Source organism: Neovison vison, chromosome 2 (genome assembly GCF_020171115.1).
Source record: "Neovison vison isolate M4711 chromosome 2, ASM_NN_V1, whole genome shotgun sequence".
NCBI lineage: Eukaryota > Metazoa > Chordata > Mammalia > Carnivora > Mustelidae > Neogale > Neogale vison.
Genome location: NC_058092.1, coordinates 35,285,493 through 35,304,523, shown reverse-complemented (window position 1 = coordinate 35,304,523; position 19,031 = coordinate 35,285,493). Strand labels below are relative to the sequence as shown.

At 39.7% G+C, this 19,031-nt stretch overlaps 1 protein-coding gene and 1 pseudogene across 5 annotated transcripts in view; one reads left to right on the top strand and one right to left on the bottom strand.

Annotated features, from left to right (window-relative positions):
• The window catches only part of EIF2B3 (eukaryotic translation initiation factor 2B subunit gamma), a 125,525-nt gene that overhangs the window by 46,328 nt on the left and 60,166 nt on the right, over positions 1–19,031 (top strand). For all 5 annotated transcript variants that reach the window (XM_044238093.1, XM_044238092.1, XM_044238094.1 and 2 more), the window contains one exon: positions 4,405–4,516. In XM_044238093.1, the coding sequence (XP_044094028.1) occupies positions 4,405–4,516 (112 nt within the window). The remainder of the gene's footprint in view (positions 1–4,404; positions 4,517–19,031) is intronic.
• On the bottom strand, positions 461–707 carry LOC122898505 (annotated as a pseudogene).

Here is a 19,031-nt window from a genome sequence, read left to right as displayed (position 1 = left end):
GTGTGGGACTTGATCCCAGGACCCTGGGATCATGACCTGAGCCAAGAGCAGATGCAACCAACTGAGCACCCAGGCACCCCTCTATTTTTAATTTTTTGAGGAACTATTTTATATTGTAGCTATACCATTTTACATTCTAGACCTTACCTCTTGAAGGGAAGAACAACAAATTTGTAACCCTTTTAAATCTATTATATAGGGGCGCCTGGGTGGCTCAGTGGGTTAAAGCTGAAGTGCGTTCAGCTGAGGTAATGATCCCAGGGTCCTGGGATCGAGCCCTACATCGGGCTCTCTGCTCAGCAGGGAGTCTACTTCCCCCTCTCTCTCTGCCTGCCTCTCTGCCTACTTGTGATCTCTCTCTCTGTAAAATAAATAAATAAAATCTTTTTTAAAAAAAAATCTACTATATACATTTTTTTCCATAATTGAAGTATTTTTTTTTATGTACCGTGAGTTGGCATTAAGGGAGGTATCTAGGAGATCCACAGTTAAGGTTGGTATCTTGGATGACCCATTCAAGGAAGTTCACTAAATCCAACTTAATGAAGCCTATATCCTTCACGTACTTACAGAAACACAGGCAGCATATTGAGGTCAGATTTCAGGATGAGACCATGCTGGTTTGAACAGCCATGGCAAGAACAAGAACCCTGACCAAATTTTCTCAGATGGCTCCCATAGAGCTGCTGGTAACCCATCCTGCTCTCTCAGCTGCAATGAGGCAAAAGGGCTACTATATACATTTGTAGTTTTGATTTGCTATATTTTGTTTAGGATCCTTCTACTTATGTAATAAATTAATATGCCTCATATTTTTATCTGGTATTGGCATCAAGATCCTGCTAGCCTTATAAAATGAGGAAATGAAATTCCCTACTATAATGGCCAATATAATGTCTGTCATAGGGGAGGTGCACAAGTACATTTATTAGTTGAATGAATGAATGGATAAGTAAATGACTATAGAAGAAACAAAAGGGTCAGGCAGACTAGTAAAAATCAACTAGAAAAAAATTATAAGTAGTTGACAGAATTTTTTTAATGGAAATTCGTAGTATTAACTGTTTTCTTAATCTCATTTTTGTAATCTTCTTAGGATAGACATTCTGATATTACTTGCTCTGCTCCCAAAGTGGAATTTACATTGTTAGAACAGAAAGAAATCTTTCCCAGGTTTCTATAATTTGTAGCATATTCGTAGGTCCCAGTTACTATGGTAGCTACGAGGAAGCAAATACAGGGAGGGGACCCTGAGAGTGAGGAATGTGAATAAAGAGCACATAGCACTTGGACATCACTGATCCCAGGACATTAAGTAATTCAAGGTTTTGTGGGCTGAAGGACTTGGATAGAGTAAGCACTCCAAATTATATCCAAAAATAACATCTCTGTGTTTCTTTTTAAAATATTGGCTCATAATCAGACTGTTGCAGACTGTTATATTCTCAAGTTTCCTTGTAACGGATGAATTACTATATGTCATATCTACTGTGTGACATTTGAAATTCTCTGCAAAATTCACTTCAACTGAAATTTCCTGTAAAACTTACCTTCAAATTGGTAATTGGTATTATTTACCCTTCCTTCTTTGGAGTTCACTAATTTTGGTTATGGGGAGGGGAACCCAACATATAACTTGGTTTTTCTTTTTTTTTTTTTTCTTTTTTTTTTTAAAGATTTTATTTATTTATTTGAGAGAGAGAGAGAGACAGTGAGAGAGAGCACGAGCGAGGAGAAGGTCAGAGAGCGAAGCAGACTCCCCATGGAGCTGGGAGCCCGATGCGGGACTCGATCCCGGGACTCCAGGATCACGCCCTGAGCCGAAGGCAGTCGTCCAACCAACTTAGCCACCCAGGCGTCCCTAACTTGGTTTTTCTTTTTTAGTTTATTTATTTATTTAAGTAATCTCTACACCTAGTGTGGGGCTCAAATTCATGGCCCTGAAATCAAGAGTCACATACTCTTCTGATGAGCCAGCCATGTGCCCCAACATACAACTTTTTTTTTTTTTTTTTTTTAGATTTTATTTATTTATTTATTTGACACAGAGAGAGAGAGATCACACAGGTGGAGAGGCAGGCAGAGAGAAGAGGAAGCAGGCTTCCTGCCGAGCAGAGAGCCCGATGCGGGGCTCCATCCCAGGATCCTGGGATCATGACCTGAGCCAAAGGCAGAGGCTTTAACGCACTGAGCCACCCAGGTGCCCCCCAACATATAACTTTTTATGATAGTTTTTCCCTATTTAGATTCAGATGCTACAGATGAATAGATGACCAGAAACCATCTGAAGGAGAGAATGCTTTCAAGCACCTGGGCTAAACACATTATACACTAGAGTAATACATTTGGTTCTAGGTATACAGGCAGTTTCAGCCAACAATGAAGCATGTTCAGTTATGTAGTACCTGTTGTCTGTCAGTAGGAGGCAGACAAATTCATCTTTAAAAATACTAGAGGTTCTAGAGGCTCCTGAGTGGCCTGGTTGATTAAGCGTCGGGCTCTTGATCTCAGGGTCATGAGTTCAAGCCCCACGTTGGGATCCATACTGTGCGTGGAACCTGCTTTAAAAAAGAAAGGAAGAAAAAAGCAATATTATTTTTCTAGAGCTCAACTTTTTTTTTCTTTTTCAAAGAGGTATTAAATCCTTCCTTTATTTGATTGCTGTGAGGACCAAATGAGAATATGCATTTTGTTTAGTTTTTTTAACATGAACATTTTATTTAATGTTTGAGTTAAGCTCTTATCCAGGTTATAAGAGCTTTGCAAATATTAACTGATTTAGTCCTCATAATAAGCCTGTGTGAGGTAGACACTATTATGATACACATTTTGCAGATGAAACTGAGGGATAAAAAAGTATCTTGCTCAAAGACATACAGCTAGTAAGTGGGATTTATACCCAGGTGGTTAGGCCTCAGAGGCACTCTTCTTTATCATGATGCTATGCTTCCTCTATGTGAAAATGCTTTTGTAAGCTATAGATAGATACTGTTAGTAGTTTTTATTAAGTGCCTGACACTATACTAGATGTTACAGGAGATATAAAGGAATCATAAGCCTGCCTTATGACTTATAATCTGGTTAGGGAAAGAAATAAAACACAGAAAATAGCAATAATACAACAGCCTGTAACATCACCATCTACCAGAGAACTCTCCACATTAGTAAATAGGCACCTTGTTTTCTTTCAGTGGTCTCTTACACAGCATAAAATCTAATGCATAATAGATATATGGTTAATGTTGATTAATGTACATGTCCTTAAATAATGTTATGCCCACTTCCACAATGAGGAGACCTCAGGTGTTACTTGCAGAGAAAGAATTCCTTTTTATACTATTCTTCTGTGCCATGTAATGAGTTTATGGACCATCCACTATTTGGATTTTTTTTTCATTAACATATAATATATTATTTGCCCCAGGGATACAGGTCTGTGAATCATCAGGCTTACACACTTCACAACACTCACCGTAGCACATACCTCCCCAGTGTCCATAACCCAACCGCCCTCTCCATAACCCCCTTGACTTTTTATTTTTTATTTTTATTTTTGACAAAAATTCTGCATATTTAAAGTGTGCAGTGATGTTTTGATATATGTTGACATGATTATGAAATGATTGCCACAGTCGAACGAACATACCTACCACTTCCTTAACTCTTAGTTTTGGGGGTAATTTCACATTTACAGAATGATTATAAGACTAGTAGAGAACTTATATGTCCTTTACCCAGATTCCCCAAATGTTAAGATTTGTTCTATCATTTGCTCTCCTTGTGATATACTTTCAATATATAATATGTGTAAACAAAATATTACATATACTATTACTATTTTTCTCAGCTATTTGAGAATAAGTTGCAGGTATGATTCCCTTTGCCTTTAAATACATTGGTGTATATCCTGTCCCCCATGCCTCACTGCCACCCAGAAAGGACAGTCTGTTAAAACAGAAAATTACACTGCTACAATACTTTAATCTACAGATCTTTTTTTTTTTTTTTTTTTTGACAGACAGAGATCACAAGTAGGCAGAGAGGCAGGTAGAGAGAGAGAGAGAAGCAGGCTCCCTGCCAAGCAGAGAGCCCGATGTAGGGCTCGATCCCAGGACTCTGGGATCATGACCTGAGCCGAAGGCAGAGGCTTTAACCCACTGAGCCACCCAGGCGCCCCATAATCTATAGATTTTATTCAGACTTCACCAGTTAACCTAACACTATCCTTTAGAACAATACAAGAACATTTTGACTAGTCACGTTTTAAACATTATGGTATGTGCTGTATGACAATCCTGTATTTAGTACCAAGAGAATTGTGAGCAGGTGCCCTGTCCCCCTGACTTCATCATGCAGGCAGGGGCAAGTGGCTTTGTTTGATTTCCCTTCTTTTGTATGATCCAGTGGAGCAGCGTGACTTCATCGGAGTGGACAGCACAGGAAAGAGGCTGCTCTTCATGGCTAATGAAGCAGACTTGGATGAAGAGCTGGTCATTAAGGGATCCATCCTGCACAAGTAAGCCCTAGGGTTTTCTTTCTGGCAGTTCTCCTTGTCTTAAAACAAAATAAAACCACCCAGTGGATGGGAAAGGGGGAATGAACGCTAGATTATACTGTGTGAAATTGACAAAAGTATGTGACTGTTTTCCCATGAGACAGGATGAAGGCTTTTCTTCACTGCACAAAAGCTTAGCTTTTCCCTGTGTCTTTTTTGCCAAGGTAGAGTCAAATCCTGCATAGCAGTAGGGCAAAGCAGCTGTGGGGAGAAGAGGGAACAGGGCTGTCTTTCTAACAGTGTTCTGGAGCTTCCTTTTCTTTAATTGTGGTAAGCACAAAACATAAAATTTACCATCCTATCCACTTTTAGGTGTACAGTTCACTAGTGTTAAACATATTCACATTGTTGTGAAACAGATCTCCAGAACTTTTTCATCTTGCAGAACCAAAATTCTGCATCTGTTGAACAATAGCTCTTCCCTTTTTCCTGCCCCCAGCTTCTGGTACCTGCCATTCGACTCTCTGTTTCTATGAATTTGATTACATTAGATACCTCAGATAAGTAGAATTACGCAGTATTTGTCCTTTGTTGACTGGTTTATTTCACTTAGTATAAAATCCTCAGGGTTCATCCATGTTGGAGCATGTGTCAGAATGCCTTCCTTTGTAAGGCTACATAATATTCTGTTGTGTGGACATGCCACATTTTTTTTTTAATGTATTCATCTGTCAGCAGACACTTGAGTCACTTCCACCTCTTGGCTATTGTGAATAATGCTGCAGTGAACATGGGTGTTCACATATCCCTTTGAGATCCTGCTTTGGATTCTTCTGGATATACACCCAGAAGTGGGATGCTACATTCTTTTTTTTTTTTTTTTAGATATTTATTTATTTATTTATTTGACAGAGAGAGAGAGAGAGATCACAAGTAGGCAGAGAGGCAGGCAGAGAGAGAGAGAGGAGGAAGCAGGCTCCCTGCCCAGCAGAGAGCCCAATGCGGGACTCGATCCCAGGACCCTGAGATCATGACCCGAGCCGAAGGCAGCGGCTTAACCCACTGAGCCACCCAGGTGCCCCGGGATGCTACATTCCATGACAGTTCTAGTTCTAATGTTTGGAGAATCCTCTCTGCTGTTTTCTATAGGGACTGTGCTGTTTTATAATCACACCAACAGTGCACAAACATTCTAGTTTCTCTACATCTTTGTCAACACTTGTTATTTTCTGTTTTTTGATAGTAGCCATCATAATGGCTACAAATAGGCAACCCAGTCACACATCTTCTTTAATCAGCATTTATTGAGTGCTTGCCTAGTATGGACTTTTTTATCAGAAGCCACCATACTCAGAGCTGTACTGTCTGATACCAGTACACAGGAAAGTTTGAAAACTGTTTGGAGCCTGGGTTTGACTTGTCTGTGGTTTTGTCCCAGATTGCAGTTCTCTGTTACTCTATTTTTTTTTAAAGATTTTATTTATTTATTTGACAGAGAGAGATAACAAGTAGGCAGAGAGGCAGGCAGATAGAGGGGGAAGGAGGCTCCATGCCAAGCAGAGAGCTTGATGCAGGGCTCAATTCCAGGACCCTGGGATCATGACCTGAGCCGAAGGCAGGTCATTATATATATATATAATATATATAAAATATGTACTAAAGCTTAAAAACTGTTGGTCAAGGAAAGAAACAAGATTCTGACAAGAAACAGAAAGGAATAGGGGCACCTGGGTGACTCAGTCTGTTAAACGTCTGCCTTTGGCTCAGGTTATGATCCCAGGGTCCTAGATCAGGCTCCCTGCTCATCAGGGAGCCTGCTTTTCCCTCTGCACCTCTCCCTGCTCATGCTCTCTCCCTCTCTCTCTTATATAAACAAATAAAATCTTAAAAAAAAAAAAAAAGAGGGGCGCCTGGGTGGCTCAGTGGGTTAAGGCCTCTGCCGAAGGACTTGGGTCATAATCCCTGGGATCAAGCCCCGTAATAAATAAATAAAATCAATAAATAAAATCTTTAAAAAAAAAAAAAGGAAGAAGAAGAAGAGAGAAACAGAAAGGAATGAAGGTAGGCTCCCAACTCCACCGTATCACAGCTCACCAGAAGCCATACTGATATATTAATGAAATCCTGCAAATTCTCACTAATAGCTCCAAAGCTGGAAAGAAGCAAACTGAACACATATCTGTACTTCTATCTTCTTCTGACTGAGGAGCAGTGGGAATAACTACTTGCAATTAAATGATGAAGCAGAGAAAATGAACAATGAGGCTGACTTTTTAACAGAAACAAAAGATCAAGCCTACAAATGAGTAGGTGATGTAATATAAAGCTGAAAGCTATTCCTCCGTAGGAATAGAATATACCCCTTAATTATGTGAATGAAAGAAGAATATATAACAGAATCTCGGGAAAGAAAAATATTTTAATAGAGATTCTGCAGTTCCTTAGCCATGTTCCCTATGTTCCTTCTACATTCCCTGAAGCCATAGAAAAATACACAGAATATAAAATAAGTAGCACTACTGGGCATTTGTCTGAAGAAAACAAAAACAGAAATTTGAAAAGATATGTGCATTTATGTTTATTGCAGCATTATTTACAGTGGATATAGAAGCAACCTGTGTCCACTGATAGGTGAATGGGTAAAGAAGATATGGTGGGGCACCTGGGTGGCTCAGTTGGTTGGGCATCTGTCATCAGCTGAGGTCATGATCCCCAGGGCCTGGGATTGAGCTCTACATGGGGCTCCTTACTTAGTGGGGAGTCTACTTCTCCCTGTCCCTCTGCTTCTCCTCCTTGCTCATTCTCTCTCTCTCTCTAGTAAATAAAATAAAATCCTTTTTTTAAAGAAAATTTAAAAAATAATAAAAAACAGAAACAGACCCATAAATAAAGAGAACAAACTGGTGGTAGCCAGAGGGGAGGAAGGTGGGGATGGGCAAAAAGAGGTAAAGGAGGGTAGAAGGTACAGACCTCAAGTTAATGAGATGAGTGAGTCACAGGTATGAAAGATTCAACACAGGGAGTTTAGTCCATAGTATTATAATAGCACTGTATGGTGACAGAGAGTAGCTACACTTCTGGTGAGCATAGCATAAGGTGTCAAATCACAGTGTTGTACACATCAAACTAATGTAACATTGTATATCAACTATACTTCAATATAAACAAAAAGGAAAAAAAATCACCACCACACATAGTAGTTGGTCTCAGATACAGGAGGATGAGAGGTAAGTACTCATCCATATCATATCAAAATAATAAAACAAGCACGAACAAGACCAAAAGAATCAGTATTTCAACTACGGAAACATACAGCAAACAACTGAAAGCAAGAAAAATACTCTGAAAAGACAATGTATCCTGAAAAAAACATAATTCAATGACTAGAATTTCTTGTACTATACAGCTATAAAACAACTCATCAAAATGTGAATTTAATAAATAAAAGTTCAGTGATGGGGTGATAAAACAACATGAGATAAAAGAAGATATTATAGAACTAAGAATATAAATTGAAAACTAATTAAAATAGCAAAGAACACAACAGATACCGCTGAAAATCAAATTATTGACATAGAGGAAAGGCTTGAGGTATTTAGAGATTTTGATGAAAAAAGAAATGATTAAAATTATAGCGAATCTAATAGAAAAAAAAAAGACAAAGATGACTCAATAAATTAATATCTCTGAAAAAGAGAACTAAACATGTGGCCAAAGGCTGTATTCAAAGATATAAGGCCTTCTTGGCAAACTAGTTTAAGGCTTTTAATATAAAGATAGAAGGGCTAAGTAAATATGATGACTTCTGAAATTCCACTAAAACAGCAAGATGGAGATTTTAGAGAGGGGTAAATCTAGAAGACTAAAGAAGATTAAAAACGAAAAAACAACAACCACAGTTTAGAAACAGGAAAGCAGGACAGTTGAACATACCTAAGAAAGCTGAATGCTAAGCCAGCAGTGGGCGAAGCTGAACTGTAGACTGATTCACCCTACAAAACTCTAAGTAGTCAAGATTCAGCAGTACCACGTATATCCAAAAGTGAAGCTAAAAACTGGATTACTTGAGAATTTGTCCAAACTGTAGATAGATGCTCAGATTTCCTCCCCATCAAACCTCATAAGATTTATTCTTGGAAGAGGGTAAAGTAGATCTCTGGATTGGGGCACTAGGTATGAATGAGGTTAGAGGTACCATACAAAAAATGGGGGGTACAATAAAAAAAAAAAGTGAACGTATGTCCTGAGGTCTTTAGCTTCTGTCTCCCACTTAGCTTCTATATACCAGCAGCTAAGCTTGTATCTGTCAAGCAGGGACATTAAAAGATTCTTCTCTGTGGTAAAAGACAGTCCAAGAGGAGACCTAAAGACATAGACATCAGGGAATCCCCACCGGAAAACCCAGTACTTGGGTCATCCTACCTTGAATTTCGAAGTTGACAAAGCTCACCACATGTTGGGTGTTCACAGTGAAATATTTATTTTGCCACTCTTAAATTTAGATAAAAAAGAAACAGGGATTACAAGATGTAGGGGCCGGAACAAACAGAAAAAAAAAACAAGTTAGCAGAAAACCCGATAGAAATTGTTCAGAGAGAAGAAAACTTCAAAAGTAACATTACTCAGAAAGATTCACTAATATTTGAACATCTGAATATCACTATGCTAGGAGATAGGAATACAGCAGCAAACAAAGTGCACCAAAATCCTTGCCCTCATTGAGAGATGAGAGAATATGCATTCATGAACCCAAAAGCAGAATGCTATATTAAAAAGGGAGCATTTAGTGGCACAGAAATAGACATGGAGATCAATGGAACAGAATAGAGAGCCCAGAAATAAACCCATGATTTATATGGACAATTAACTTATGACAAAGGAGCCAAGAATATACAATACAGAAAAGATGGTCTCTTTGATAAATGGTGCTGAGAAAACTGGATAGCTGCATACAAAAGAATGAAACTGGACCACTTTCTAACATCATACACAAAAATAAGCTCAAAGTGCATTAAAGACTAAATGTGAGGGCGCCTGGGTGGCTCAGTGGGTTAAGCCGCTGCCTTCGGCTCAGGTCATGATCTCAGGGTCCTGGGATCGAGTCCCACATCGGGCTCTCTGCTCAGCAGAGGGCCTGCTTCCCTTCCTCTCTCTCTGCCTGCCTCTCTGCCTACTTGTGATCTCTCTCTGTCAAATAAATAAATAAAATCTTTAAAAAAAAAAAAAGACTAAATGTGAGACCTGAAAATATGAAAGTCCTAGAAGAGAACGCAGGCAATAATTTCTCTGACATTGATCATAACAACATTTTTCTATATGTCTCCTAAGGCAAGGAAAACAAGAACAAAAATAAACTATTGGGACTACATTGCAGTAAAAAGCTTTTGCCCAGAAAAGAAAACCATCAACAAAACAAAAAGGCAGCCCACTGAATGGGAGAAGATATTTGTAAACGATATATCCAATAAGAGGTTAATATCCAAAATATATATATAGAAAGAACTTACCCGGGGTGCCTGGGTAGCTCAGTCAGTTAAGCGTCCAACTCTTGGTTTCTGCTCAGGTCGTGATCTCATGTTTTCGTGTGATCAAGCCCCATGCTGGGCTCCATGCTCAGGAGGGAATCTGCTTGAGATTCTCTCCCTCTACCCCTGACCCAACATGTGTACGTGCTTGCTCTCACTCTCTCTCAAATAAACAAATCTTTAAAAAGAACTAGACAACTCAACAACAACAAAAAAAATCTGACTTAAAAGTGAACAGAAGACCTGAATAGACATATTTCCAAAGAAGACAGACAAAGAGCCAACAGACACGTAAAGAGATGTTCAGCATCACTCATCATCAGGGAAATGCAAATCAAAACTACAGTGAGCAGGCACCTTGGGTGGCTCAGTTGGTTAAGTGACTGACTTCACCTCGGGTCTTGATCTCAGAGTCCTGAGATCAAGCCTATGTCGGGCTCCCCATTTAGTAGGGAGTCTGTTTGTCCCTCTCCCTTTCCATCTGTCGCTCCTCCTGCTCATGCTCTCTCTTTCTCTCTCCCAAATAAATAAATAAAATCTTTTTTAAAAAAAGCAAACCCACAATGAGCTATCATCTTACACCTGGCAGAATGGCTAAAATAAAAAAGACAAGAAACAACAAGTTTTGGTGAGGATGTGGAGAAAAAGAAACCCTCCTGTACTGTTGGTAAGGATATAAATTGGTACAGCCACTGTGAAAAACAGGATGGAGGTTCCTCAAAAACTTAAAAATAGAAATACCATGTGATCCAGTAATTCTACTATATTGCTATTTATCCAAAGAAAATGAAAACACTAATTTGAAAAGACATATGCACCCCTATGTTTATTGCAGCATTATTTACAATAGCCAGAAGATGGAAGAAACCTAGGTGTCCATCAATAGATGAATGTATAAAGAAGTTGTGGTATGTATGTGTGTATACACACACACACACACGAATATTTTGCAGCCATTAAAAAGATGAGATCTTGCTATTTGCAACACCATGAATGGACCTAGAGGGTTTATGCTAAGTGAAGTAAGTCAGACTGAGAAAGACAAATGCCATATATTTTGCTTACATATGGAATCTAAAAAATTAAATTAAAAAAAAGCAGAATCAGAGCTATAAATACAGAGAACAAACTGATGGTTGCCAGAGGGAAGGAGAGTGAAGGGTTGAGCAAAATAGGTAAAGGGGAGTGGGAGATACAGGCTTCCAGTTATGGAATGAATAAATCATGGAAATGAAGGGTACAGCTTAGGGAATATACAGTCAATGATACTGTAATAGCATTCTTTGGTAGCTGCACTGGTGGTGAAGCTAGCATAAAGGTATAGAGATGTTGAATTACTACATTGTGGTCAAGTATACTAAAAAAAAATTTTTTAGGGGCGCCTGGGTGGCTCAGTGGGTTAAGCCGCTGCCTTCGGCTCAGGTCATGATCTCGGGGTCCTGGGATCGAGTCCCGCATCGGGCTCTCTGCTCAGCAGGGAGCCTGCTTCCCTCTCTCTCTCTGCCTGCCTCTCTGTCTACCTGTGATCTCTCTCTGTCAAATAAATAAATAAAATCTTTAAAAAAAAAATTTTTTTTAAGGGGAGCATTTGGTAAAAATGAAAAACTCAATAGAAGGGTTGAAAATTTTGGGAAAATTTTTGAAAAATGTCTCACAAAGCAAAATAAAACAACAGATTAATGAAAAATAATAAGAAAACTAAAGGAGCAACCTATGAGGTCCAACATTTGATACTAGGAATTCCAGAAAAAGAGAACAGAGAAAATGGAGAGGGGAGATAGCATCAATGAAGAAATATAAAAAACATTTCTCAGAACGAAAGGAACTGGGTTTCTAAACTGAAAGGAAACAGTACCCAGCAGAATGCATGAAAAGAAACTTACCAAGGCTGTCATTGTGAAATGTGAAAACATTTTACTGTTATAACACTGATGTCAAAGAGAAGATCCAAGACGCTTCTAGATGGGAGGGGAGATATCATACATAAAGGAACTAAAACAGCTTTGAACTTTTAACAGCAGCACTAGAAACTATAAAACAGGGGTGCCTGGGTGGCTCAGTGGGTTAAAGCCTCTGCTTTCGGCTCAGGTCATGATCCCAAGGTCCTGGGATCGAGCCCCACATCGGGCTCTCTGCTCGGCAGGGAGCCTGCTTCCTCCTCTCTCTCTGCCTGCCTCTCTGCTTACTTGTGATCTCTGTCTGTCAAATAAATAAATAAAATCTTTAAAAAAAAAAAAAGAAACTATAAAACAATGGAGGACAGCTTTCAAAATTCTTAAATCTATATGTAGTCAAACAGTAAACTATGAGAGTAGAGTAAGCATTTTACAGACAATTGCTTTCCAAGCATCTGTTTTCAGAAAGCTGCTAGAGAATTTATAACACCAAAACCCTGGCATAATCTAAGAAAGAAAGACATGGAATTATAGGATTATAGGAAAAAGAACCCCTAGGATTCCAGGAAAACACCTTCATTCCAGGTGTAGATGGCAATCAGTCCAGATTGGAATAGGTCAGAAAGCTTCGGGAATAATTTCCTCAGGATACTCTTATTTCTTCTGACAAAAATGACAAAATACTTGATGTGTCTCAACATTTTGAGAGGAGTTTTGAGCACTTGGTAGTTAGTTTGGGGTTGAATTATTGATAAGTATCTGGAAAACTAAGAAATGGGAGAAAACAGTAATACCAAGGAAAACAAAAATATGCAGGAAAAAAATTAACCATTAGTTACTGAATGTTTCAGCTGTAACTTGTGTTTATATACGCATCTTAATGTAATCACTGACTTGATCTTACCAAAATCATGATAATTACTTTGGAATGATGACAGGGAGGGTTAGTGTATTGGAGACACAAGGGAAGATGAGAGATAAACTTCCTCTTTGATAGTTAATAGCCATAATAACAAACTTCAATTATTGAACTAACCAAAACAGTAAAATTAGGGAGGTAAAAGGTAAGGAAGTATGGGTATATGTCATAGGGGCAGGGCCGGTCATGAAAAAAATCTAAATCCTTATCTTCCATAGGGGGAAATCAACAGATAATGTCTGAAATGGAAAAACTAAGGAATATCAATATTAGAATGTTACTAGAAGTACAGATATAAATACTAAATGGATCCACTAAAATAATTGAAAATGGGTGTTTCTGGGGAACAGAAAATGGGGAGGGGAGGAAATAGAGGACTGAAATTTTTCATTGTAAGCCTATTTAACTATTTAACCTTACTTACATAAAGTATGTGCATATGTAATTTTAATTAAATTAAAAACAAGATAAAATACAATAAAAATTCCTGTGCATATGTAATTTTAATTAAATTAAAAATAAGATAAAGTACAATAAAAATTCCTGAATCAAGTAAAAATCTGCAGATCTTAAGGATCTGCAAATTTTATGGGGCACCTGGGTGCTCCGTCAGTTAAGCATCTGCCTTCAGCTCAGGTCATGATCCCAGGGTCCTGGGATCCAGCCTTTCATCGGGCTCCCTGCTCAGCAGAGAGCCTGCTTCTCCCTCTGCCTCTCCCCCACTCAAGCTCTCTCTAACTCTCTCTCTCTCTCTCTCTCTCAATAAATAAAATATTTTTAAAAGAATCTCCAACAAATTTTAAGAGTATTGTGTGTTCTAAGAAAATTTGGCCAAAAGCACACATGCGTGCTCTCTCTCTCTCAAATAAACAAGCGAAATCTTTTTAAAAAGATAAATAAATATAAAGGCGTCAGGAAGACATTCTCAAACATGAAGGGGCTCACAAATATGGCATCTATGAGCCCTCCTTGGGGGGAAAAAATAACTTCTTGACAGCTAGCTACCATGTCATGAGAACATTCAGGCGGGTTATGGAGAAACCCATGTGGTGAGGAACTGCCAGCAACCACATTAGTGAGCTTGGAAACAGATAATCTGAGACTTGTCAGCAGCCATGTTGAAAGCGGCTTCTCCTCTAGTCAGCCTCGAGTTGACTGCAGCCCTTGGCCAGCAGCTTGACTGCAGCCTCTTGAGAGAACCTGAGTCAGAACCATGAAACCACTCCCCGATTCCAAACACTGAGATAATAATTTGTTATTTTAAGCCTCTGAGTTTGAAGTAATTTGTTATATAACTATAGATGACGAGTAAAATTCTCAATCTCTAGGCTTTGGATCAAGAGTCTTTCAGAAACAATGAAGTTGAAAGACATCTTGGAGGGAAAAAAATAATGTGCTTATATAGCACAGTTCCTTTCCTTTCTGCCTCAGTTTGCTTCCTGCGTATCTTGGAAGTAGGGAAAGTCATGTGGCTATATATGTGGGACACATCCTGTCTTAGCTGGATGCCTTTGCTAAGATCTTGGACAAACTGTCAGCTTAGTCAGAAACATGAAGGAAATGGTTGGTCATCCTATGGTCTTACTAAACTTGTAAGGCTTTTGTTGTTTAAACATTGGTAACAAACAGTCTCATAATTTTCTTTCTTGTGTTTCACAGGAGAGAGGCCTGGGTTAGAATGAATTATTGAGAAAAGGAACTGCCCCTTGACCCATAGTATTTATTGTTACAGTGTATGTGATAGACCTAGAGGTAAAATGCCCAGGTACCCCTTCAAAGAAGGATTTGCTGCTCATCTGTAAGGAGTGAAGTTAGCACACAGCCTCTAGTTGTTATCTTCAGGATCTCCCTCATCTTTAAGAGCCACATTGCCCAAGGTCATACCCTTGCTGGGGGCAGCCTGTATCCCAAGACTAAATGAAGGATGGGCGAAAGGCCCGGTCACTCTGATAGGCAGTACTTGCTCCTGAACTCCCTGCCCCATTGGCCAGGGGCTTTGTAGAACCTGCATCTCAGTTCAGTTTGTCTCTGCCCAGTCTTGCTTCCTCCTCTTCCTTTCACAGATACTGATTCCTAATAAACATCTTGCCCCCCAAATACTGTCTCAGCTCACTTCTTGAGAATCCAGCCTTCAACACACAATAATGGTTTTCCCTGTGATTTACTACCACCTGGTAAAGCAAATTTTCTCACCCTTGGGATGATCGTTTTTGCAACTGTATAATTAAACTGCCTGGATTATTAAATTGTTTTCTTTCTCAGGAAGGAAACCTGATGCAGTGGCCTCTGCATGTATAAAAACTGTGATGAATGTTATCTAATAATATGTATGCCTCTTATAACTCCTGACTGAAGATGTACCAAAAAATATATATCCTTTCAATCAGTCTTTCCAACTTCACTATAGTAAGCACTGATTTTTTTGTCTGCTGTTCTCACAAGACCAATCGTTCTCAACCGGGTAGCATTTTTTTAAATGCTAATGGCTGAGACCTACCCCTAGAGAATCTTACTTAATAGGTCTGGCAGAGGACAAGCATTTTTATTTTTATTTTTTTTAAGATTTTACTTATTTGACAGAGAGAGATAACAAGTAGGCAGAGGGGCAGGCAGAGAGAGGGGGAAGCAGGCTCCTTGCCGAGCAGAGAGCCTGATGCGGGGCTCAGTCCCCAGACCCTGAGATGATGAGCTGAGCTGAAGGCAGAGGCTCAACCCACTGAGCCACCCAGGAGCCCCAGGACGAGCATTTTTTTTTAAAAAAAGATTTTATTTATTTATTTGAGACAGAGATCACAAGTAGGCAGAGAGGCAGGGAAAGAAAGAGGAGGAAGCAGGCTCCCCGCTGAGCAGAGAGCCCCATACCGGGCTTGGTCTCAGGACCCCGAGATCATGACCTGAGCCGAAGGGAGAGGCTTTAACCCACTGAGCCACCCAGGCACTCTCAGGACAAGCATTTTTAAAAAGCTTCTTGGATGATTGGTAGTGTACCAGCATTCAAAACCCACTCCTGTTCAACTTACCAGTCTGTGGTCCTATAGCGCTGCTCTCCTCTCCATAAATATTTGATAAAGGGATAGGCATTCCGTCAGAGTCTAAAGGAATTTTCCAGCACCCCAGAAATAAATAGGAGCATTATGAAAGTGACTCAAACCCCTGAAACTTCTGCTTAGAGCTGATTCTCATTCTTTAGGGGCTGCAGGCCATAACCATACCTCAAGGAGAAGGCTCCGGCTAGTGTAGGCAGCATCTGTCCAACACTGTAGACATGTTTACAGAACCAAATAAACCCTAGAATAGTCAAATGGTAGCCCACTAGATTTGTGGTGTTGCAGTCAGACCCAGTGATGTGGCTGGCATTTGAGCACTCAGGGCTAGATGATTCTGGACATAATAGTTCAAAGGTACTAAGTGAATGGGGCACCTGGGTGGCTCAGTTGGTTAACTGTCTTCCTTTGGCTCAGGTCATGATCTCATGGTCCTGGGATTAAGCCCTGCATTGGGCTCCCTGCTGGGGGCAAGGGAGGGATGTTGTCTGCTTCTTGCTTCCCCTCTTTTCCTCCCCCACACCCATATGTGCATTCTCTCAAATAAATAACTAAAATCTTAAAAAAAAAAAAAAAGTAGCCAACTATTTGTCTTCCTCTCATAAATACCCTGGTAATTATATTGGGCCCACCAGGATTATCTTGGATAACCTATCCATCTCAAGAACTTTTAACTTAATTGTGCCTGCAAGGTCTCTTTTGCCATATGAGGTAATACATTCACAGGTTCCAAAATGGACATCTTTGAGGGGCCATTATCTTATCACAATCCTCTTAGTTTTTTAACATGGTTCTCAATAGCTTTATAATTATCTGTCATATGAATAGTATATACATATACCATCATTTATCTAAACATACCCAGTGCTAGATATTTAGATTGTTTCTAATGATCTAGAGCCTAATTTTTTTTTTTTTTTATTTGACAGACAGAGATCACAAGTAGGCAGAGAAGCAGGCAGAGAGAGAGGAAGGGAAGCAGGCCCTCCGCTGAGCAGAGAGCCCGATGTGGGACTCGATCCCAGGACCCTGAGACCATGACCTGAGCCGAAGGCAGCGGCCCAACCCACTGAGCCACCCAGGCGCCCCTAATTTTTTTTTTTTAAGATTTTATTTATTTATTTGCCAGAGATAGAGGGAGAGAGAGCTAGCGAGCACAGGCAGACAAAGAGGCAGGCAGAGGCAGAGGGAGAAGCAGGCTTCCTGCCGAGCAAGGAGCCCGAGGTGGGACTCGATCCCAGGACCCTGGGATCATGACCTGAGCCAAAGGCAGCTGCTTAACCAACTGAGCCACCCAGGCGTCCCTAGAACCTAATTTTTTTTAAGTTCAGTTCATTGAGGTGTCATTTATATACAGTAAAATGTACTCTTTGTAGTATGCAGTTCTGTGTGAGAAAAATAGGTGCAAAGTGGTTCCTGGTTGGTATCCTCCCTTGCCAGCTCACATTCAACCTTTAGAATTTATTAAGAATTCTAGGGGCGCCTGGGTGGCTCCATCCTTAAGCATCTGCCTTCAGCTCAGGTCATGATCCCAGGGTCCTGGAATCGAGCCCCACATCAGGTTCCCTGTTCCACAGGAAGACTGCTTCTCCCTCTCTCACTCCCCCTGCTTGTGTTTGCTCTCTCGCTGTCTCTCTCTGTCAAATAAATAAATAAATAAAATCTTAAAAAAAAAAAAAAAGAAATTGAAAATTCCAATTAATATTTGTTGAACAAATGAGCGAGAAATCACCTAGTGACCAATTGTGATTAAGGGTCTGTAATCTAGGGCTTTGGCACTTTGTGATGAATGTTGAGTATAAAACAAGGATTGGCAGACTTATTCTGTAAGGGCAAATTGTAAATATTTTAGACTTTGCAGACCATATGGTGTTAACATTTCTTCAGCTCTGCTGTTGTAACACAAAAGCATCCTAAGATATGTAACAAATGAGCGTGGCTGTGTTCCAATAATACTTTATCTACAAAAACAGACATCAGTGCCATCCAACTGGCAGGCTGTAGTCTGCCAGGCCCACTGGAGGTCTTTTTTTCCTCTATAAAGAATAGCTATGATGGTACCTTGTTAAGACAGCTTATTTCTTATTTCAGGTCAATATAGCGGACTGAATCTGGAATTCTTTCTTTAAAAAAAAGAAGGGGTTTGTTATGGATTTTTTTTCTAAGTTCATTTATCAAAATCAAGTTTTGAGGAAACAGAGGGGGTTCTTTGTATTTTAGAAAAGCTCACCATAAGATGCCATTAAACAATATCTCTTAATGCATTGAAAATATGATCTTGGTTATAAGATCACATTGTAGCCTGCCACAGCTAAAATGTCATTTAGTCCAGTCACCTGTATTTCAGATAACGATGCTGAAAGCCAGAAGAAGAAGGCTTTGTTTCATATCCTTTAATTTGGGACAGAGCTGGGCCTTTTCCATTAGCTCATCCTTTCTATTTTTCACGAACACATTTTTCAATTGATGAATGTTTATCAAGTTTCCTCCTCTGGTCAAGTCACTGTTTTAGTATTTAAGGGAATCCTGGAAACAGGAGACAATCTCAAAGAATTCATTCACCTCAGTGGAAGATAAGATTATGCATATAAAAGGCTAATAAAAAGATTATGCATATAAAAGGCTCAACTTGGTGGCTCAGTTGAGCAGTTGAGCATCGGGTTCTCGGTTTCAGCCCAGGTCATGATCATGGGTGATGAGATCAGGCTCTGTCAGTGGGCTCCACACTCAGGGGGATTCTCTCTCTGCCCCTAACCCCAATTCAGGAGCGCATGCGCATTCTTTCTCTAAAAATCTTTTTTAAAAAAAGGTTAGCAAACAATAACAAACTAGATCAGATACTGAACAGTTATGGCAGCAGGGTTCTAAGAATTTAGAGGAGGTAGCAATCCCTAGGAGCTAAAGTGGTCAGAAAAATCTAAGAGAATGATTTGGACCTGAAGGATGGATATAGATCAGGTACGGAAAGGGACATAGGAAGCTGGATCCTGTGTTAGGAGAATCCTATGAAACAGGGTATGCAGGATTTCTTTAAGTACAGTCTGACCCAAATTGAGGACCCTGGTTGGGGAATACCAGGAGATAAGGCTGAGAAGTTACGTCAGTATGATAACAGAGGGCCTTGAACACTGGGGAATTATTAAAGACTTTTTG